At 40.0% G+C, this 23,568-nt stretch overlaps 1 protein-coding gene across 2 annotated transcripts in view; it reads left to right on the forward strand.

Moving 5' to 3' along the window:
• Positions 1–13,744, forward strand: part of LOC149078170 (uncharacterized) — a 161,264-nt gene extending 147,520 nt beyond the window's left edge. For both annotated transcript variants that reach the window (XM_089241761.1, XM_089241760.1), the window contains exons 3-5: positions 6,748–6,915; positions 12,350–12,581; positions 12,693–13,744. In XM_089241761.1, coding sequence (XP_089097887.1) covers positions 6,748–6,915; positions 12,350–12,581; positions 12,693–13,392 — 1,100 coding nt within the window. In that variant the 3' untranslated portion in view covers positions 13,393–13,744. The remainder of the gene's footprint in view (positions 1–6,747; positions 6,916–12,349; positions 12,582–12,692) is intronic.
• The last annotated feature ends 9,824 nt before the right edge of the window (positions 13,745–23,568 follow it).

A 23,568-nucleotide genomic window follows, 5' to 3' on the forward strand; every position in this document is an offset into this window, starting at 1 on the left:
TATGTTTCTGGGTAAGATGACTGTACTTTTTTGAGGACGGCACATTAGGACCCTTCCCTTGTGAGCGCAATATTCGCTGAGATATTTCCAAACATGGAGGAAAAATGAGGAAAAAACAACGTAAACTAACGGACCCTTCTTTCCCTGATTTATTCTGTTCTTTCCCAACTTGTCTTCAATTTTTGAATTCAAATACTTCAGTGAATATTGCACTTAGAAACGTGGAATTTTTTTGTTTGTTTGTTTGTCTCATGAGAGACATTATTTTCATTCTCGCAACTGGTTCAGAATGATTCCTGAACACGTTTTGAGCATTTTTCAAACTAAAGCCGTACCTCTACGACGAACGGTTGGTGAGATAAAAGCCGAATTAGGACTTACAGGGCACCCTGTATATAGGCGCCAATGCGAATTTTCCAGTCGCCGTGCTGACCTGGCATTTGGAATTTGTGTAGCCCTGTATGTAAATTATGAAAATAATCATCATCGTGAAAGTTGAAAATAATGAAAATCGTAAGTGTTTTGAAGATGAAGATCCTCGTGAGAATGTGTTTGAAATAATAATTATCGCGATGCAAAAAATAATTATTTTTAATGTAGACAATAATGGTGAAAATAATGATTACCACAAACAAAATAATGATCATTTTAAGTGTTGAAATTATGATTTCGTAGTATTAAAAATTATGACTACCACGAATGTTGAAAAACATCGCGAACATTGAAAATAATGGTTAACTAACGTAGCGAAATATATGATTTGTGTAAAAATTAAAAATAACGATTGTATTTGTAAAACAAATTGAAAATAATGATTACCGCGAATGTGTGTTGAAGGTAACGAGCAATCGTGAATGTTAGGCAATAATTGTCCTACTACATTTACGGTGAACACATGAGTAGTACAGCTCAAACCATTAATGTCGAGATAATTCTTATATGATCATCACTTCAATACTCGATACAGTGGTGAAAAATAATTCACACCGAATAAAATAACGTAAAACATCAATAACTAATAATTAATTTCCCATTTAACCGCCAAAAAAATGATTTAAATAATTATTTGTAAAAAAAAAGAAGAAAAAGCGGGAAAAGAAGGAATGCCTTCAAGTGACAGAACTCGCCATCTTGTTCCATTTAATAGAAATTAGGCCAAAAAACAAGAAATGGAAATGGAGATGAATGAGTAAATATTAAAAAAAATGTGTCACTGTCAAAACTCGTGCCATCCCCGGCAAGTGTTATTTTGACATGATAACATGGAAGCGAGGGGGAGGTGAAATAAAATGAAATGGATTGGTTATGGTCATGCGAGGGAGGAAATGGCCTTTTCATTCAACAGGTCACCATCCACATAGGCAAGGTTAGAAGCAGTCCAGCGTCACAGCCGTGACCTGGCTGGTCACCGTGCCGTATTTCCGCGCTTAATCAAAATATCCCGACGAGACATGCGCATAAGAAATATCAAGGAAGAAGAAAATAATTATAATTGATTAGTCATTTCATGGTCTTGTGAGCGAATTGATTATAACCTGCGGTGATTGTTTGATTTGATGATGATTCCGGCAGCGACAGACTTTCCTGACCACTCGTCGACTTCGGTCCATTGCAATTGGTGCAATTACATGCTGCAAAACTGTTACTCCATCGGAAATTGCAAAAGGAAATTAATTGTATAGTTTAGCTCCAGGGTGTCCAAAATATGCTTTTTTGCGAGATAAATTTGAATATTTTCCTCTCGAGATAGGTTGCAAATCAAATTGGGTTTGCAATTTTTTAAATTTATATTCAAATTTCTGAAAAACAAGTTCTTTTTTTTTTCATTTTCGTTTGAAATATTGTGTATATTTCAATTTTATTTCCTAGAATAGAATTTTAACTTCCGTAGGAAACAATTTTTTTCTGGGATCGAAAATTTGGAATTTTTAAAAAAAAATTTTTATCAGTTGAGTTTTTTTTAAATTTTGATTAAATGTAGATTTTTTTATTGTTTAATTCAATTTAGATTTTTTTAATTGTGAATTAAATTGAACTTTTTTTATAGTTTCTCAATTTTTAAGAAATTGAATTTATTTTTTTAATTCTTTCATTGGTTTGATAGCTAATTAGTTTTTGAATTTTGAATTTCTTTTATTCATTTTTCAATTTTGAATTTCTTTTATTCATTTTTCAATTTTGAATTTCTTTTATTCATTTTTGAATTTCTTTTACTTATTTTTGAATTTTGAATTTTTTTTATTCATTTTTGAATTTTTTTCAATTTTTAATTTTTTTCAGTTTTGAATTAAATTTAATTCTTGATTTTTTTCAGTTTTTTATTAAATTGAAATTTTGAATTTTTTTTGTTTATTTTAATTCCTGAATTTAATTTGTTTACAAATGAATTAAATGATATAAGAACAGATATATATATATATAATATAAGATATTAATTAAAAATATCACATTATAATACAGGGTGTTTCAAAGAGAATCAACCGATTTTAAAAAAATCATAACTATTCAGCTTTTAATCCGTTTTGATGGAATAATGTAAAAAGAAGGCACTCTCGAGTTTCACGCAGTTGCCGACAGGTAGCGCTAACGCTCTTCCTTCGGCCGCCACTTCAGTGTTTGTCAAGATGGCGATTGCCCAACAGTAATCATTTTTTGTTCAATGTTTCGCGAAGTGTGAGTCCGTAACAACTGTTCATCGTGCTTTCCGTCGACAATAAACTGGTGTTGAACTTCCTAGCGCTCAGAGCATTAGGCGGTGCTACAAACCAGGGGTCTTCAATCTTTTTTCTATAGTCGCGAGCACTTCCTATACCCATTATCCAAAGAAGAGAATTCCTTATGGCAAGTTTGGCATAGGAATGCATGCAATCAGGTTTGATTTCCATCCTTGAATGCAATTTGCACAAAGAGTTAAATTGAAACGTTGATCAAGTGCTCGCTCGCGTGCACGAAATCGGACTCGAGCATCGAGCACTCTGGGTGATTTTCAAGGAGCACCTTTCTTTCTTTCAAACCGAGTACAACTCAGATCTATCACCATCTACGGGCGATTTACTACCTAGTGAGTTGTACCGGAAGTGTAACTGTGTGTGTACCTAACAGTCTGAGAGCGTACCTATTGTTGTGTTTGATTTTTCAGTGTCGCCATCTACATTTCAAAAGTGAAGTGAGTGATGTGTTATGACTGAATTACATTTGTATTGTTTGTAGGTCTGTTGCTCTCTGTGGCGAGACTTTTTTTAAAGGGGAGATCGGCTCGCATTCGAGCCTTCAGGGAGCACCTGGATGCTCGCGAGCAACAGGTTGAAGATGCCTGGTATAAACAATCCCAGACACGTGTTGTTTGTGTAAAGGGAAATCCCCTGGCCGTCTCCCCTCATTTCAGACGAAAATATGGAGTTCATCCGAGAGTTTCGCACGTAGTCCACAGAAATCCACTCGCAGTGGATGCAAACATGCTCGCAAAAGTTTAGGACGATTTTGACTACCGTATAGACATATGCCGTGCATCCCAAGGTGGACATACCGAGCACCTTTAATTTGGTTTGTAAAAAACATTAAGATTAGCCATGGAATATAAAATCAATCTTGAGTGTCTATGCTCAATATTTTTCGTAATATACGCATTTCAAATCGGGTGATTCTTTTTGAAACACCCTGTATAATTTCATAATATAATATTATAGATTATAGTGTTATGTAGTCTTGTGTACTTTTAAATGTTAGATTATAATATTATTAGACTATAAAATTGAATTTGTAATTAAGTTTTAAGTGCATTTAATATAATAAATGTATATATTTTTCATATTTTTAATTGCTCAATTAGTCAAAGAAATTTTGTTTTATACAAAAAAATTGAGATGATTAATTTTTTTTTTAAATTTAATTACTTTTCATTATTTTCCTGTTATACCTACGTGAATTTTTACGCCAATAAATTTGAGTTAATTATAAATTTTTCACCCGATAACTTTTTTGATAATCAGTTTTCACATTTTCGCGATCATGGGTTACATTTTCCACAATTAAATGAAATGTTTCAAATTTAAATTCTCTTCAATTTTTTATTATACGGGGTGATTATAAAAAAACTATCCCGACATATGGGCCCCTAACTATCATACCATTCACAGAAACTGAATGAAATTTTGGCATAAGGTATTTTGAGGTATGCGCTCAAGAATGATATGGAAAACAACAGTGTCACTCTAACAGTTACGGTTACAGTGAGAAAATTTCGAAAATATCAAATGGCAGCACCAAGTTTTTTGTATTGGAATGCGATCTCCATACTGAAAAACACTAAATAGCGTTGGAATGGTACCTGTAGCACGAAAATCCCCGGAGCTAGGCAAGGAAAAAGTAAAAGGGACTTTGCCGTGCACCAGAGCATTAATGTTCGTTTCATTCGTCACACCGAGATCCCAGCCTGATTAGTCCTCCACAAGGTCATGTGGAAAATTTGTGAAACACAATAAAATGCTTTATTTTATGCTGCTTCTCTGTCCTTATTGGTTGTCCTCACTTTTAGCCTATCTACCGCCAGTGATTTTCATGCTACAGTTGCCGTTCGAACGCTATTTAGAGTTTTTCACAATGGAGATCACATTCCAATACAAAAAACTTGGTGTTGCCATTTGATATTTTCGAAATTTTCTCACTGTAACCGTAACTGTTAGAGTGACACTGTTGTTTTCCATATCATTCTTGAGCGCATACCTCAAAATACCTTATGCCAAAATTCCATGCAGTTTCTGTGAATGGTATGATAGTTAGGGGCCCATATGTCGGGATAGTTTTTTTATAATCACCCTGTATATAAATTTTTAAAATTTACTTCATTTTTTAATTTTTGATCGCTTTTTATTTTATTTTAATTCATTTTTAAAAACTCGAATTTAGTAAAGTTATTTAAAGTAAAAATCTTAGTTTGGCGACGAACTGGCGATTATTTGTTAACGCTAAATTGAGATCGTACCATTCTTGCGACATCATTCCCTGTCTGTTTATCATCTGCAATTGGAATCGCGCTGCAACAAAGAAAAAAAGAAAATGACGCCAATTTGGCGAAAGAAAATTGCATAAACTTTAACAAATGGATATACGATTTCTTGCTCCTGTTCTCACGATAACTGACCAACAAACGATAACTCGAGTTCATTAGTCATCTCGAAACTAATTAGTTTGCTCTGAAAGCTGTCAAGGTTGCCAAGAGATAATCCCGACCGCCATTTTTCATTACTGCAAAATACACAACAAGCCAGTCAAGAATAGACTCTTCAAGGCCGTTTCGAAAATGAAAAGAAATGGGACCCCAACAATGAAATTACTTCCAAAAAAGAGAAACACACAAAACTGGGATATTTATTCTCTCTAATCCCTTATTAATTAACCAAAGAAAAATATTTGGCTGTTTAATTAACAGAAATGATGCCATTACGTTCTCTCGTTGTTGAAATTATTTCGATTTTTCCCCATTGTTAATTGCCTGCCTCGTTAACCTTCGTCTTAATTAGTTGAAATTATACAGCCAACACTTGGATTGTCTGTTACTGCTTGGCGATTTGTTTCTTCATGGACACTTATGGGGTTAGTAGAAGGTACCGAGTGACTATATGGGAACCGCTTACGCAATTTCTATTGTTAGTCAGTGTTGTTAATTGGTTTTTTTGCTAGAGTCTTTTGCTTGAAACTTTGTTGTTCAAGGATCTTGAAACATGCGGAAAATCCCATCGTTACTTCGTCAACAATGACCAACAACTCTGAAGCATTGTTGAATACGTAAAACACAACCTGAATTTTATATCATTTTCGCAGTTCCTGGGTATGTTTTGCCGAATAACATTGTTTGAAAATTTACCTTTACTAATTGTTGAGGGATCCGCATTGTTTGAAAATTTATTTTGAGTTATTGTTAAAATCTCCGCATTGTTTAAAATTAATTTCAAGTAGTTGTTGAAATCCCGGCATTGTTTAAAAATTAATTTTAAGTTATTGTTAAAATCTCTGCATTGTTTAAAGATTATGTTTAAAAATTAATTAAATGGGGAATTGTGTTGACTTCTCTATATTGTTTAAAAATTAGTTTTGAGTAATTTTTGAGATTTCTGCATTGTTCCAAAATTAGTTGTGACAAATTATTAAAATCTCTGTATTGTTGGAAAATTAATTGTGAGTAATTGTTGGGACCCCTGCATTGTTTGAAACACAATTTTGAATAATTGTTGAGCTCTTTGCAGTGTTTGAAACTTAATTTCGAGTAGTTATTGGGATCTTGCATCGTTTAAAAACAAATTTTCAGAATTTGTTGAAATATCTGCATTGTTTTGTTGCAATAATTAGAGAATTTGATTTCAACAAATACCAAAGTATTGTTGTTAAAGATAGTGAAAAATATTGTCGTATCATTGACATTTTTATGTATCATTTTTAATAGAGATTTTCAGAAGAAAAAAAGCATTGTTGAAAAAAGTTATTGCTACTTGCATATTACTGACTGCGAGCAATGAATAGCTATCTAATGATATTGCTATCTAATTGCTACTTATTTTAAAGTTTATGGGGGGATAGATACAACCTAAAAAGTCATTGGATGGAGAAGGATGACCGAAGTCGCCAACTTGGCGCTTAAAGCGTTTATGGAATTATAACCCGTAATATCATTGTCATAAAATTGTGGTTTTGATCATGTTATGGATATTAATTTGTCCATATGATATATATGTCCATTGTTGTTTCTTCAAGGTGTCGGAATCGTGCTGATAACAGTGAGCGGTATAGCGTGGAGGCTGACGTCACACGACGCTCCGTCCTGTCGTGCCATGCTCGGCCTACAGTCCACCGAACAAGAACCAAATAGGAGATTCGTGCCGAGAGTGCCACCTTACGGTAGACCGCATCATCCATACGCTGGTAAGTCAACGACAACAATTCATTTTGTACTTTTATCTTTTCGCGATACGAACCATACCCTGAAACGTGTCGTTCGTATCCAGGTCCGTATCCAGAAATTTCGTTCGGGGGGGGGGGGGATAGATTAATAGATTTTGCCATCTTTTCCCCTCGTTTTAGGCAATTTCTCTCATTTCGGGGGGGGGGGGCAGACCCCCAAATTTTCCCTCCCCCGCTACGGCCTTGATTGTATCCACAATCCACAAGTTGGCGACAAGAACCATCAATCGTGAAACCTCACCCCCTAAGACATCGCCAAATCGCATCTTGCGTACGGTATTCCATAACCACTTTCTTCGGGATGTTTATCATCACTGAAAAGTCACGGAATCCTGGAAAAATCACAAAATGAGGATGATGGATTGAAAATCAAGGAATTTTTTTTACGAATCGATTTTCACCGAAAATCTCAACAAAATGTTCATTTTCAGATAAAAACAACTCCGCTAAGTAACAAGTGTTAAATCACTTAAGTCGCCTAAATAACGGGCGTTATATCGCGAAAGTCGCCAAATTTAACGCGTGAAATCATTGATACGATTTAAGTGATGTGTCTAAATAACGAGTGTTAGATCGCCAATTTCACCAAATATCGAGTATTTAATTGCCAGCATCGCCAAATATTGAGTATTAAATCGCCAATGTCATCAAATAACGATCGGTAAATTACCAACGTCGTCAAATAACGGGTGTTATAAATCATCAATGATATCAATCAACACGCTTTATCGCCAAATAAGGGAAGGTCACCGTATTTTCCTTTGGATATGTGGCAGACACCCTGTTCATGGAAGAACTGACTTTTGGGATTAATATCACAGCAATGTCGCCAGACCGTTAAAGAATTGTCGTTCTTGGGCATGATCAAGGCCAAATCGTTTAAGGAAGATCCATAAGCACGATTATGTAGTATCCGGTCTACAAGCCATAGACTCTTGGAGAAGAAAATGATTTCCTCTTGGCCATCACCCATAATGATTGAGGGGCCCATGGGTGTCTCTGAGATCATTTCCAAAACGGAATCGCCCACCGCTGATAGGAACCAAACATCACGAGAATCCAAATAGCGGATGATGTGACCATGAAGAAGAAGATTATGCTAAAAAGAAAACTCTTAACCCAGAGTCTTATGGTGATTATGTTATTATTTTTATAACTTTTCTTCTCTCTTGTGGAAAAATGGCTCGTCAAGCGGAACCATGCGTTGCCGATCCGGAGACTGGTTCCGAGCGTTTTCGTTGATCTCTTTCTTTTTCAATATCTGAAGGATTGCACTCTTGGCGTCGATTCTATTTTAACGGAACCAAGTTTGATTTCTCTCTCCAATCAATGAACTTTAATATGAATTCCGACCCCCCCCCCCCCTCCACCTGATTACCATTCTTGATTGATTGATTCCACCAGAGGGCATTGGCATCAAAACTGTGGTGACGTCCTTATTCGGCGTCACCAGAGATTTCATGAACTAACATGGAGTCAATGGTCCTGTTCAATCTTCAAAAGTTCGCTGGCATTAGCATCAAGACTCTCGTGACGTTCGTCACTCGACGTCACCAGGGATCTCATAGACCAGCGGTTCTCCGCCTTTTCTGACTCGCGGAACCCTTTTCAGTGTATATAATTTGTATAGTGGAGCGCACATTAGGTCTTTTATTTTTTAAATTTATTTATCAAATTTATTGATTCATTCTATTTTCCTCGAACGGCTGCGGAGTCCCTGAGAAGTGCACACGGAGCACTGCTGTCATAGACTAATACGGAATCGGTGGTCCTGCTCAGTCCGCGAAAGTCCGCTACCATTAGCATCAAGACTGCCGTGACGTCTTTTATGTGTTTTATTCGACGTCACCAGGGATCTAAAATGGAGTAAAATGGAGTCAGTTACACGGTTCAGTCTTGGCAAATTCGCTGGTATTAGCATCAAGACTGTCGTGACCCTATTCAACGCCACCACGGATTTTATGGAACAGAGTCAGTGGTCATGTTCAGTCCGCAAAAATCCCCTGGCATTCGCATGAAGATGTCGTGACGCTCTTTATGCGCCCTTATTTGACGTCGCCAGGGATCTCATGGACTAAAATGGACTCAGTGGTCCTGTTAACTCTGCAAAAGTTCGCTGGTATTGTTATCAAGACTTTTTTTTTTTGAAGCCGAGCACAACTCAGGTCTATCGCCATGGGCAATTTACTACCTAGTGAGTTGTGCCGGAAGTGTAAGTATGTGTACCTAACAGTCTGAGTGTGTTGTGTATGATTTTTTTAGTGCTGCCATCTATATCTCAGAAATGGAGTGAGTGAAGTGTAATGACTGAATATTTGTACTGTTTGTAGGACTGTTGCTCTCTGTGGTGTTATCAAGACTGCAGGATGATTTTATTTGACATCACAAGGGATTTCATGGTAGACATGGAGTCAGTTATACTATTCAGTCTTAAAAAAAATCGTTGGCATTTGCATCAAGACGTCATTAGTGCGTCATTATTCGACATCACCGGAATCTCATGGACCAACATGGAGTCGGTGGTGCTCTTCGTCTACGAAAACTCTCTGGCGTTAGCATCAATACTGTTGTAACGGCTTTCAAGATTAGTTATTTGACGTCACCAGGGATCTATCTCATGGACCAACATAGAGTCAGTCGTCCTGTTCAGTCTTAGAAAAAATTCGCTTGCATTAGCATCAAGACTGTCGTGACGTCATTCATGCTCCCTTATTCGACATCACCAGTCATGGATTAACATGGAGTCACTGGTCCTGTTCATTCTGCGAAAATGTGCTGGCGTTGGCACTCGGGAGAGTATTTGGCACAATATTGGGTGCACTCGGGAGATAAGTTTTAAATCGCCAACCATCTCCCAGAAGCATTCACTGGAGCTCAGAACCGCATTGATGCAAGAGCGGGATGAGGTTGCCACAAGAAATCAGCAACTATCTCTTTAAACGGTACAACAACTCGTGCGTCTGTCACAGGTGGCTCATACACCTTATTAACCTCATTTTTGCAGTCATAAGTTTTGGACATTATGAACATTACTCATCACGATCATGATCTAACTTTCGCACTTTTTGGAGAAATTCGAAACATATGTGTTTGTTCCCCTTAATTTTTAGCTCCAGTGTAGTTTATTGTTGATGATGAGTTCAGCGAGACATCTGGAGACGTCTGCAATTTGACGTCTGTCATACTCGTCGATTGTCAGAGCTTTACTTCACGGTTTCTGAGATATACTCAATAGGGTCAGCCAATCTGCCAACTTCCTACAATATGCCTAACGGTCAAACGGTTGCTACAGCTGACCGGTTCGTGCATGGCGTCTCCAGCGGAGCGGAGGTAGAAAAGGCACATTCCTGGGGGGTTCCTGGCTAATCTCCAGAAGATATTGTCATCCATTCCATTACTGCAGCACAAATGAATGGATTCTGTGTGAGATATGTCTGTCCGTGTCCAATTCCGCTCCATCGACTCGAAGACGAACACGATAAAGTGCACAGAGTCGATATCGCCAACTGGAGGAAGGGGTTACTGAGCGAGTGTGTGTGTGTGTGTGTTGACGAAACTAATTCAATGCCTTTCACGTGCTTGTGACTGGCTTTATCGACGACTTATGAACGATGACAGGTCCCCGATCGATCGGTCAATCGATCGGCCAGGCTTGGGAAAAGTCGGAAACAATATCTAATCGATCCGGGAGATTCCTCTCTCTTTTGTCTTCTTTTCTGAAAGGGTCAGAGAGAAACGAAAATGGAAAAGAATCCAGTCCATTGCGATACACACAGTCATTGGCACGGAAATGGCAAAAATCCAAAATACCCAAGTACGTACATCGGAAGCCATTTATATGCCATCTGAAGGTCACCGTGATCGTTTTTTGAATGAATCGCAAGGACAGAAATCAGGGACTATATATCTGCTGAATGAGAGGAGAGGTATTCTTGTGAGCAGGAAGGAGCGTTTTGTCGATCCTGCCACCGCCGTGTTCGGTAAATTCGCCGACAAACAATTCCCCGAATGGAAAATTCATAGCTGGGAATATTCGCCGACAAACAAGTCACCGACATCACTTCTACCTGAGTGAATGAACGAGTGAATAAATGAGTAAGTGAATGAATGAGGGAAACCGGCCTGTTACTAGAACTAGCTCGTTAAACTCATTCACTCACAAGGTCACTCTGCCAATCATTGGCTAGCTCATTCTATCACTCACTGGATCGATCATTATATCACTCACTCACTTGGTCTCTCAATTGCCACCAATGCATTCTCTTCATAGGTTACTCATCAGGTAACTCACTCACAATGTCGCTCGATCACTCTCTCAGTTAAGTCGGTCACTCCCTTGATCTCTAGGTCACTCATTTACTCCCTAACTTACTCATTTACTCCCTAACTTACTCATTTACTCCCTAACTTACTCATTTACTAGGTTGCTCACTTTGTTATTCTCTCACTAGTTCACTCATTCTATCATCAACTCACTAAGTTTCTCACTCTGTTATACACTAAATTACCTTGTCGCTCACTCTGTTACACACTCAATTACCGGGTCGCTCACTCTGTTACAACCTCAATTACCTGGTCGCTCACTCACTAACCAGGTCGCTCACTCTTGTTTCTCCCTGACTAGGTCATTCACTCTGTCACACGTTGGAAGACATCATGTCAAAAATATACATTTATACAGATAGATATCTTTAGGCCGGGCATCTTCAACCCGTTGCTCGCGAGGACCACGAGCACCTCTGAAGCATCCAGAGTGCTCGATACCCGTGTTGGATTTTGTGCTCGCGAGCACTTGATCAACGTTCCTATCGAACACCTTGTACAAATTGCGTTCTTGGATTGAAATCATCCTGATTTCATGCATTCGAATGTCGAACTCGACGAAAAGGGGTGCTCTTCTTTTGATGATGGATGCAGGCAGTGCTCCAGACTAGGAAAAAGGTTGAAGCTCTCTCTTTAGCCTGACGATTCGGAGGCAAAATTTGGCGATATCTGGCGAGGATTAGCATTTTGTCATCTGGGATCAATGGTCCTGTTTTTGTTACACTGAAATCTGGTCGTCACCCGGCCGAGATTTGGAGGGCGTATCAGGTCAACGCAATCGTCATCTGACCTACCGGATAACTTAACCATACGGACATCAATGTGGAATGTACCCATAAGCGAATGAGGGCGTCACCTCCGCCCTGTCGCTTGTGCCAATAATACATTTTTTACTGAACGGGTGGGGGGGGGGCATCTTTCTCTCCGCCCCCCACCTCCCGTACCTCACATTCGAAAACTGTTCAATTATTGAGGGTTACTCAATTGAAAATTCATGTTAACATGAAAATTTTTGGATTTCATTGAGGTTCTTGTTTGGACGCGTGTTTAATGATTTCTCGTTTTATTGCAGCAATGATGTACCCGGAATTCCAGTACAGGCCTCCACCGCCGTCCTACCAGGCCTCCATGCAGGAATACAGGCTGAGGTTGCTCTTGCTGGACCGACAACAGGGCAATTCGACGTCCAGTGCCAACGCCGCAGCACCTGCGACTGCGACAGTCACGGCCAACCCGTCGGCGCTGTCTCCGGTGTCGCCACCTCCGACGTACAGATCGTACACCAGCAGCACCATTCATTCCAGGTAACGATTTTCCCACCAGAGACATCCAGTCGATGCTGTGATGTCGTCGCCAATTTCTGTGGCCATTAACGCCAGTGATTTGTCTGACACCATCTCTTGTTCTCTTCTCAGGCCTCCCTTGACGTTGTCGGAGCGGGACTACAGTCGCCCACCAAGCTACAGGTCACGGGCCAGTTCAGCTGGTGTCTTGAGGCCCAGCACGGAGACCCTGTCTTCGCCGTCTCGGGAAACCGGCGGCCAGCAAGGCCAGACAGACTTGACCGGTCAAGGAGCAACCACGAACAGTACAACAACTAGTCACAGTCGAAACCCATCCCTTAGTCTGAGCTTCTTGTCCCACGAGTCGCTGTTCGTGGACTCGGGTCACTCTATGCGATCGACGGGCCAAACCGACCACCAGGGGTTGGTCACGGCGACCACCATGGACAATAACCCCGTTCACTTCACCAGCCCCAGCGTAGAGAGTCAGAATTCAGTGGTAGCCGGGCTCAGCGACGACAACAGCCCGCTCGCTGTCCCGCTGGACAATACCAGTCATCATCACCAGCAGCACCACAACCACCACCACCACTCGCTGGACAGGCGCGGTTCCTGGCTCAGGAGGGACGCCGGGCGGAGCGTGTGGGCCTTAAGGAAGCTGCACGACGTCAACGCAGTGACCATCGTCCAGACGACGGACTCTTCCCAAGTGCTCAACCAAGACACTGTGATACTGTCCATACCCGGGCATAGTCCCAGGGTCGAACCGAACAGCATAGTGACCGCTACTGCAGTGTCAGGTGGCGAAGTGCAGATCCTAGCTCATGTATAGTGTGAAAAATGACCGCTAGATACTTGTTCTTTCTTTGTATGTATTGTACGTATATAAATAACATGTATAATGCGATTGTGTCTTTCCTTCTTTGATCTGTACGATATTGTGACGCCAACTTGGCGTGCTCCGATGCGAGATGGCGTCTTGTGTCCGCAAAATATTCTTCGATCTGGACTGAAGTGGAGGGTCTTCTGAAGGCAACGTTTGGCCAGTCTGTCTATTCGGGAGAAGTGTCCAATTTCAAGATGGCCGTATTTTGCGGACAAAGACGCCATTGGCGATTTTTCTTCCATCATAGGAATATGTAAATAGACAAATGATAATAAAAGCGATTTCGTTCTCTCTTGAATTGTTTGTGGACTTCATTCCATTGAACATAGGTTCAATAAAGCAGGGTTGCATAACCTCCGGCCCGCCAAGAGGTTCCTGTAGAAAAGTATCTTTACACACAACGAGAGATAAATGCCTAGACTCTGACTATATTTCCGACGTAAAAAATACGGAATATTACCAATTTTTGCCAAAAAGAATTGTCAAATGCGAGTGAAGTTGCCAATTAAAGCCAAAAAAATGTCAAAGGCAACTAAAGTTGTCGATAAAAATTAAAAAATTGTCAAAGGCAGCTAAAGTTGTCAATAAAAACAAAAAAAATTGTCAAAGGCAACTAAAGTTGTCAATAAAAACTAAAAAAATTGTCAAAGGCAACTAAAGTTGTCAATAAAAACTAAAAAATGTATATAAGGTAAGCGCAAATTTGCCAATACAAATACAAATACAACGCCACAACAGGCAAATTGCCCAACGAGGTGGCTGACTTAAGAACATCATGGATCCCCGAGCCCCTACCTACTACTGCTACCCCACACATGAACCCCCCCAACGAATCGGTAAATGCGGGAATGTGCGTGTACGTGTAGTGCAACCTGACGTATAGTTTGTTTCTGTGTAATGCTTGTTATGTGTAGTGCAGTCATCTGCCCCCAGTTTTACTAACTATGAGTGAAGTGTTATGGTTGAATGATTTACCGTTGTAGGACTGTTGCTCTCTGTGGCGAGACTTTTTAACGGGGAGATCGGCTCGCATTTGCGCCTTGAAGTTGGGAACCACAGAAAACCAACTTCAGCCGACCACCACTGTGGGGTTCGAACCCGGATCCTCGCATCACGAGTCCGGCACTATAACCACTCGACCACCACAGCGGCGACCATGACAGCCAAAAAGTTATCAATGGTAAACAAAGTTGCCAATTACAGTAAAAAAAAAAATTATCAAAGTTACCAAGCAAAGTTGCCAGTTAAAGCCAAAAAAATTGTCGAAGGCAAGTGAAGTTTCCAATTACAGCCTGAAAAATCGTCAAAGGCAAGCAAAGGTGCCAATTAAAACTAAAAAATTTGTAAAAGGCAAGCAATGTTGCCAATGAGACAGTAGAAAAAATTGTCGAAGGCAAATCAAGTTGCCAGTTGCAGCCTGAAAAATTATCGGTGGCACGCAAACTTGCCAATTACAGTAGACAAAATTGTCAAAAGGAAGCAAAGAGTTGCCAATTAAAGCCAAAAAAATTGTCAGGTCAAATCGCCACAAGGTTGTGCTTCTTACAATAAAGCCTCGAGTATATAAATAATATTGCAGATCCTCTGGCCTAGAGAGAGAGAGAGGGGTCCATATCCCATCAAAAAAATCTCTCCTGCAAAAAAGCAAACAGTCCCGCAACATTCGAACCACAAAAAAATAGAATATTTGTCCGGTAGAAGTTTTAACTTTCAATTTTGAGAAATAGATGGCGACACCTAAACACTTTAAAATGTTTAACAACTACGTACATATATGAACGTTTAGGATTTCGATCAACCAAAAACACTATTCTGTGCCGGTACCGACTTGACGCATGGCTAGAGGGTGTGGGTGGAGATATTTGGGAGGGGGAGTTAAAAGCAGAGCCGACTGATCTATTCATTCACTATCAATTCATGCATCTCCGTATACATGAAATGACATCATCATCATCCTGCCCTCCTCCCCCTGACTTTCAAGTCTACCTTCGCCTATGCAGAGGAGCCTCGTGAAAATCAGATAGGGTTAAATTTTCGATTGTAAATTGGAAGGCACAAATTTAGGACCACGTGGCGCCCCAGAGAAACCGATTTTCCAGGGCGGGTGCTATGACGGTTCTGTTCTGTGCGTAAACATAGGCACCGGAATACGGAAGACTTGGGCAGCTGAGGACCAATATTCCCTTTTCCCCGTAATTCACGGCTATACCGTGTAAATTCCAACGCACGTTCTCCTGCTTACACTCTACTGCTACTTAACCGTGCACGTTCCTCTACGGAATTTCTAACGAATTGGTACATGCCGCAATGTGTGTTCTAAGTAAGGCGACCATATTTCCTCGAGATATATATACGGGAAATTTAGTTCGGAAATACGGGACGTTGCCATTTCCATTCAAATAGTTGTTTTCAATTCCCCAAGTTTGAAAAGATTTTCAGAATAAGTTTGCTCTTGAGGCGATTCGAAAATTCCAAATTTTTTTCCCTTCATTAATCGATTCAAATTAATTTTTTCCATCCATAACCCAACCTCTTTTCCCTCAAATGAAGTGGGTTAAAAAGACTGCTAACAGAACATTTTCGCATATCTGTTTCCAAGTTTCACACATTTTGTGCCCTGAATCTGTACATATTCTGCAAAATATGCAATAAAAAGAAATTATATTTTCGGTGAAATTCACACACGCCATGTCTACGTTTTATTTAACTAAAAAATCAATGTTATTTTTCAACGTACAAGATGTTGAGCAAAATCTATATTAAATGAATAAACTTATTCACAGCTCTCTGTCAAATGTGAAAAGTAGCAGGCTTCTGAGGGGTCGTTCAAATATTAAGTCATCATCGATGAGGGGGGGGGTTTCCGATTTGCTGACCTTTGATGACAAGGGGGGGGGGATAATGCTTACGTCAGCAACCACCCTTTATGAAATATGAGTTCGGATTCAGAGGGGCAGAGCTGATGACGAAACTTTGCTGACTGGGGGGGGGGGGTCAAAAATGGCTAAAAATTTGCTTACGTAATACTTGAACGGCCCCTGACAAAAAAAAATGATAATAAGTTAGAGACAGCCAGAGAAACAAAAAAATAAAAAACCGGGAAATACAGGACGTATGGGCACGCCCCAAATCACTAAAAATAATGTCGACTCATCAAATTATAGTTATTGAGTTATGAAAATTACCTGTGTCTACATTATTGATAAAAATAACAATTTCAAGTAAACTCTGTTTTAAAAAACCGGGGCATTTTTGCGAAAAAGTGGGGACGGCCAGGAAAAACCGGGACTGTGCCGGGAAATACGGCACGTATGGTCACCCTAGTTCTGAGTGTATGGCCCTTATACGTTAGGTTACCAACCGTCTTCCTTTTTGATGCCGTTTCAAGCGTCCCCCTACGGTTCGGAAAATTCGCCCTTTTTTGTCCTCCTTTTCAGGTCTCTCTCTCTCCGGAATTATTTTTCTTTTTTCGAAACATGTATTTCTCCATTGACGTGAGTTGTTCTTGTGTTTTCTTCCGCACACGTATTCACCAATAGCCGTCGAAATTCCCAGAATTTTTTTCTGTTTTTGCTTTTTTTTTTAGCAATTCTGTTTTAGAGTTGGAAAGACTTATTATTGTGGCCGGTTTCATTGGTCAGAATAGTGGCGCCATCTAGCGTAAAAAATTGGGCTAAGTAACTTCACTAAGGATTTGTGCGCAGGCGTCCTCCTTTCTCAGTATTCCAATCCGGTTCCGCGTTGAGGGCCCAGGCATCACGGTTAAACTTTTGATTCTGGTTCTGGTCTGAATATGGTAACCATACTTATAAGTATTTATCTGTAATAATCGAGTTATTTTTCTTGTTCTTGCTGGTGCTGCTACCTGTCTGCCATGTTTTGAAATAAAGATTGTAAATGCTTCAATTTTGTGTTATCACAATGAGAGTCCACCACGATGCCCACTCGACCGTACAGGGGCGCTCGTGCTTGCACTGCTAAATCTTGGTCTACATCTGCTTGTAGGAACGCTAAACGGCAGTAACAGCACGCATATCCTGGGGCCTCAAGTGCAGAGGTCTCTACATTGATATTTGGTGATCACTTAGATATTTTTCATGGGTCCGCCTCATAGTAAATTAACATCTAAGAAAAATGACGAGAATCGTCGTGGGTGGGAGCAGCACCACCTAGAGATAGAAGGGGCGAAAAAACTCCCTGCTCGTGCCAGTATCATCGTTGTGAGGAAAAGAAATGATCTCGGGCTCAGAATTGGCGACTTCTATGCCCTATATCCAATCACTATGTGGTACTTGTGAGCCAATCAGGAAGATTATACGCCAAAATGAAAAGAAACGAAATAGGATGCTCTGCTTCAAAATGTGGCAAACTTGCTAGGTAGTCTAAATGATGTTTATGGCAAACAGTGCAGAGGCCTTCTATCTCTAGGAGGTGCTGGTTGGAGCCCTGTCAGCCTCACCCTTGTGGGGGAGGGGGCATGCTCTGGAATTAGTAACTCAGCTTCGATCTGTGAACCTTCACAGCTGTTGGGAAATGGCAGGCTCGGGACATTGGTTTCCGCTGGCGTTTAAGCCCTCCCAGGGCCGCAACTAAGGGAGGGAGTAGGTGGGTCCTGTGGACTAGATGAGACACCGAGTTCACCCTCTCCTACAATGTTTCTTCTACATTAAACTATGGTGTCAAATTGCGTGCTTCTCCCGGCTGACAAAAGCATCTAGTTGCGGCCCGGAGCCAATCACAGATTCTGATCTAGGGACACGTCTCAAACAGGGTGAGAATTCATTCATTTTTGCCTTATGTTTATAGGCCTTGGCCGGCCATCTTTAAAAGTTTGCAAAGAGTTTTAGGTCTTTGTTTTTGGTGGGGATTTTCAAAAGTCTAAATAAGGGACAAGTTACTTCTCAATTAACTGACAAATTGAAACGCAGATGGCAGCACAAACTGAAATGGGAGACGTTTAAATAACAGCGAATGATTAATTTAGAGCTTGCAGATTTCTCGAAACAAACAATACGGGAGCAGATTGTTGCACGTACTAACTTTATTAGTGAATTTGAAACATAGATGGCAGCACTGACGAAAATGGAAAACGACTTGTTCTTTATTTACGATACCCATATTTCTATAAAATCATAATAAGAAAGGAAACCCGTGACGAAAATGAGTGATGGATATTCATATTTATTCTTCTTAATTATCGTAACATAATTTATAAAGTTCGGATAATAATTCTAATCCTTGATTTCAGTAAAGAATAAGAATTAAAGTCGGATTCTTCGTTGAGAAAATTTAGGAACTAACGAGACAGTTTTATGTGAAAGTGTCCCGGGAAGCATGCCCCCCCCCCCCCCAAGATGCGGGCTGACAAGGCTCCAGCCCTGGAGCCCAGGATGATTTTCATCATTTTTTGTTTTTTCATGATATAAATTCATCATAAAGAGGTCCGTGAAAGTCTGGACGGGACATGTAAAAGATCCCAGCCTAGGGGCCCTGCTTCAGGATGTGGGGGCCATGCCGAGAAGTACGGGTTATATAGTCACTGTAAGTCAGCGGTTCTCAACCGGTGCTCCGCGGAGTCCTTGTGCACTCCCTAGGGGTTCCGCGGCCGCTCTAGGAAAGTAAAAAAAAACCAGTTAATTTGAGTAAGAGTTTGCAGAATAAGTAAAAAGTAGGTCTACGGGGGCTCCGCCATAGAAATTATATAGCAAAAATGGGCTCCGCGAGTCAAAAAAGGTTGAGAACCGCTGCTCTAAGTGATAGGGAATTCCTCTCGTCTTGCGTTACCATGCGTCCCGTATTTTCCGGAACAGTTTCGATTTTTTTTTGTTTTTCAGCCTGCCCTGATTTTTTTGTTTGAATGTCCCGGTTTTTTCACGCACTTTCAACGAAGCCAACTTGGCTTTTTATTCTTCAAATCAACGACTGAAATTATCTTCGGAACTCAGAAATTATATTACGATAATTACGACTGTAAAAAAGAATGTCCATTTCATAGTTTGTCATATTTTTTTTAATTCGCTGCAGTTTGCACTAGCGAGTAGCGCTCCATTTCCCGCGGCTGGCGACGTTTCTGTGATTTCAGCAATAGTTGAAACTTTGCTCATTTTTGGCAATAATTGGCGTTATAGAACATATATAGTCAGCCCACTCTTTCCGAAATGTGATAAAATGCTTGAAGGCTGACCAGAATCATTGAGAAAATTGCACGTGCTGTCAAGTTCCTGAACAGAAGAAAGTGAATGTCATTGCCAATTATCACCAAAAATTTCACAGGTAAGGGGAAGCGGTTGCTTAATTTTGCCACTCACTTCACCGGAAAAGACGATGATTTTACAATGGTGTCAGTTTTTCTTTTCGGTCCGCTTTACCGTTTCGACGGGACGTATGGTACCGAGAGTATAATGAAGTACAGTAAAAGAATCATATAATTATATACTCTCATAACTAGATGGCAGCACTACACTGAATATTGGAAAATATGCCGATATCGTACTGCCATCTTCTTTTGAAATTTGTAACGATACACCATTATATATGGATTTCTTTATGAATCACCCCGACTGGGAAAAATTATCAACTACAGGTCCTTGTAAGGACCCATATGAGTAGGCTGACCATATTTTTTCGAGAGAAATACGGGACATTGGGATTCAAAATACGGGACACCGCCAATTATCGCCAAAAACAACGCCAAAACCAAACAAAGTTGCCAAATATTGTTGAAATTACGGAAAAAATCACAATGGCGGGAAATGATGCATCGCTGCAAATTGCAGTAGATTAAAATGTATTCCACGAAAAACAAACGTTCAAGACAAATGTGGGAGATTAATATTCTCATATATAGTTGCAATTATCGTAAAATAATTTATGAGTTGAAAAATAATGTCAATCTTTGACTTCAATAAAGAATAAAAATTCAAGTAGGCTTCGTGTAAAATACGGGAAAAACCGGGACACTTTTGCCAAAAAGTCGGGACGGCCAAAAAAACAGAAAATACCGGGACTGTCCCGGGAAATACGGGACGTATGGTCACCCTACATATGAGCTAAGTAAATTTCAGGGACGCAAATAGGGGACGGCAGAAGGAGCTGGTGCCCCTACGTGCTGAAATATGAAAAGCGTCCATTTCACTCTTTTATGTGGTCTAACCGTAAAGAAAGTGAATAACTAAGGTGACCGTACGTCCCATATTTCCCTGGACAGTCCCGGTTTTCTTTGTTTTTCTGGCCGTCCCGACTTTTTTGCAAAAGTGTCCCGGTTTTTCCCGTTTTTTACATGAAGCCTACTTGGATCTTTATTCTTTATTGAAGTCAAAGATTGAAATTATTTTGCATCTCATAACTTATATTATGATAATTACAACTATAAATAAGAACATTTATTTCCCACATTTGTCTTGTTGAGCGTTTTATTTCGTGGAATTCATTTTAATCCACTGCAATTTGCAGTAACGCTGCGTTTCCCGCCATCGCTATTTTTCGTGTAATTTCAGCTATATTTGGCAACTTTGTACACTTTTGGCGTTGTTCTTGGCGATGTCCCGTATTTGGAATTCCAATTTCCCGTATTTCTCTCGAAGAAATATGGTCAGCCTAATCCGGCCAAAATAGGGGAGGGGGCCTCAAAATAAGAAATGGTCCCGGACCACAGAGTAAATTTTTGTATCTAGTTGCGACCCTGAAAGGAGAGGAAAAGGAGAGGAAAAAAAAGTGACCATACGTCCCATATTTTCGGGGCATCACCGTATTTTCGGCTGTCCCGATTTTTTTGTGGAATTGTTCCGTTTTTTCACGTATTTTCAATGACGTTCTTCCCTGCACGTGTATATTTTGTAAATTATTCTTCATGAAAAAAAAAAAAAACGATGCTTTTCTCACTCACTTTTGTGCATAACTAGGGTGACCATATGTATTTGCCAGGACAGTACCGTTTTTTTTTTTGTTTTTCTAGTTGTCCCGATTTTTTATGCAAAAATGTTCCCGTTTTTCCAACGAAGGCAACTTGACTTTTATTTTTCAAATCAACGACTGAAATTATCTTCGGAAATCAGAAATTATACTACGATAATTACGACTGTAAATCAGAATATCTATATCTAATAATTTGTCATGTTTCCTTTTTAATTCACTGCAATTTGAAGTTCCGCTTCACTTTCGTCGACTGGCAACTTTGCTTACTTTAGGCATCATTTTTGGCGATTATTCTCGATATCCTGTATTTCGAAGCAAACTTTCACGTATTTTTCTCGAGCAAATATGGTCAGCCCATCTATAACCAATTGAACGGGTAAAATTTTTTTTTTTTTTATCAGCCGACGCGTATTTATGGCTTTGCTGCCTGTAGACTACAAGAATTTTGCCGACCTTCCCGATTCTAGTCCTTGGGAACTCTTTCCGCGACCTTCTGCTATAATCCGATTGTACCCCCCCCTCCTGCTGGTACAACCGTCTTCAAGGCACTCTTTTGGTTACTCTCATGCTCAAACACTCTTTCAGTAATTTACATGCTTGCACACTGTTTTGGTCTCTCACATGCTTGCACACACTCTGGGATAGCTCACTGACATGGTTCCTTGCTTTATGGGCCACTCTTTTCACACGTCTACACATGCTGGGTCATTCACATGCTTCAAGCACGCACTCAAGGTCACTGTTTTGGTCATTCACAAGTTTGCCACACGTTCTAAACAGGGTCTGGTCATTTTTCAAGTGTAAGCGAATGATATTTTGGTGATAAAAAAAAATCTCTTCCCCCCCCCCCCCTTTTCTCTTGGCGCCCTAAAAAATTGACTCCTTTCAATTGGCGCCACCTGCGTCCGCGTAGTTCGCCAGATTCAGAATCCGGGCCTGGCTCTAGATCACTCTGGTTCCTCGCTCCGTAGGTCACTCTTTTGTTCACTCAGATGCTTGCAACTCTCTAGGTCACTTTTTCGGTCACTCACTGACCTAGTCCCTAGATGTCTAGCTAGAGGTGGACTTATTCAGGGTTATATATAAACCACCCGTTTCCCGCTTTTCTCCCAGTCTTCAAATTTTCTTGACCACTCATCCCTCAAATTTGCCGTCCTGGGCTATATCCGGTTCAGCTCCCCTGTAAATACGCCACTGTTTATCATCAGCATGCTTTCCAGAAAATGTTGAAAATAACTGTATAGCACGGCAGTTTCCTCAACCCTTTTCAGCCCGTAGCCCCCTTCAGACCATATTTGTCCCCCCCCCCCATCTAAGAGCGATATCCTTTATATAGCCCCCACTCCCCCCAGAATTATTATTATATTAGACGTAAGAAACATCAGTGGAATAAAGTCTCTTCTGCCACCTATCAAATAAAAAACACAACTGTTAATAATTCTTTGACTGGAATTGGTGATCGGTTTTTTTTATTACAGTGCAGCATAAAAAAAACAATATGATATTTGTTGTTATAATCACAAATAATATAGACCAGAAACTGTCGATTCCGGTTTGTATTCTTTTTCATTACAATAGGAAAAAACCCAAGTAGAGCTTGCCGTTGCTAGTTGCTGCGAAGTACCGAGCACTAAGCTCTGGTTTCTCTACTTAGGTAGAGATATTGATCAGTCAATGGCAAAATGGTTGCTTAGAAACAACCACCAGTAATTTTTTTTAAAAATTATATATAAAATATTCTCACTAATACAAAACAATATCAATATACTGTTAACAGTTTTCAAGGGTTGAATATAGTTGCACTTTGCGTGTTTTACTAAGGTTATTTTACAGTACACAAATAACAACTGTTGCAATTTTGAAGCAAACTCGACGGTTCAATTAATATTATTGCTTATAAAATGTTTAATGGTATTAACCGACTGACGGTTTGAGGGTGTTGAGAAAATCTACTTGAAAAAGGTTCAGGTAATTGTCACAAAACTGCTTCGAAAAAAATCCAACCATTTTTCCTTCCCCCCGTACAAACAGCGGGATATCGGATTTAGTGTTGTGTGGTTTAAAATTTTTGTTCCGCCCACTGTTGAATGCTTCTTTGTAGGAGAGGAAAAGAAAAGGTGTGTTCTCTCGTAAAAGGATTCAAACTAAGTACAATACTTGGCTTTTTGTGGGCTCGTCTTTTTTTCCCATTCCTCTGCCAACGTATGT

Source organism: Pholcus phalangioides, unplaced genomic scaffold (assembly GCF_987345545.1).
Source record: "Pholcus phalangioides strain wild (caught in Gottingen) unplaced genomic scaffold, Ppha-v1.0 ptg000014l_1, whole genome shotgun sequence".
Taxonomy (NCBI): domain Eukaryota; kingdom Metazoa; phylum Arthropoda; class Arachnida; order Araneae; family Pholcidae; genus Pholcus; species Pholcus phalangioides.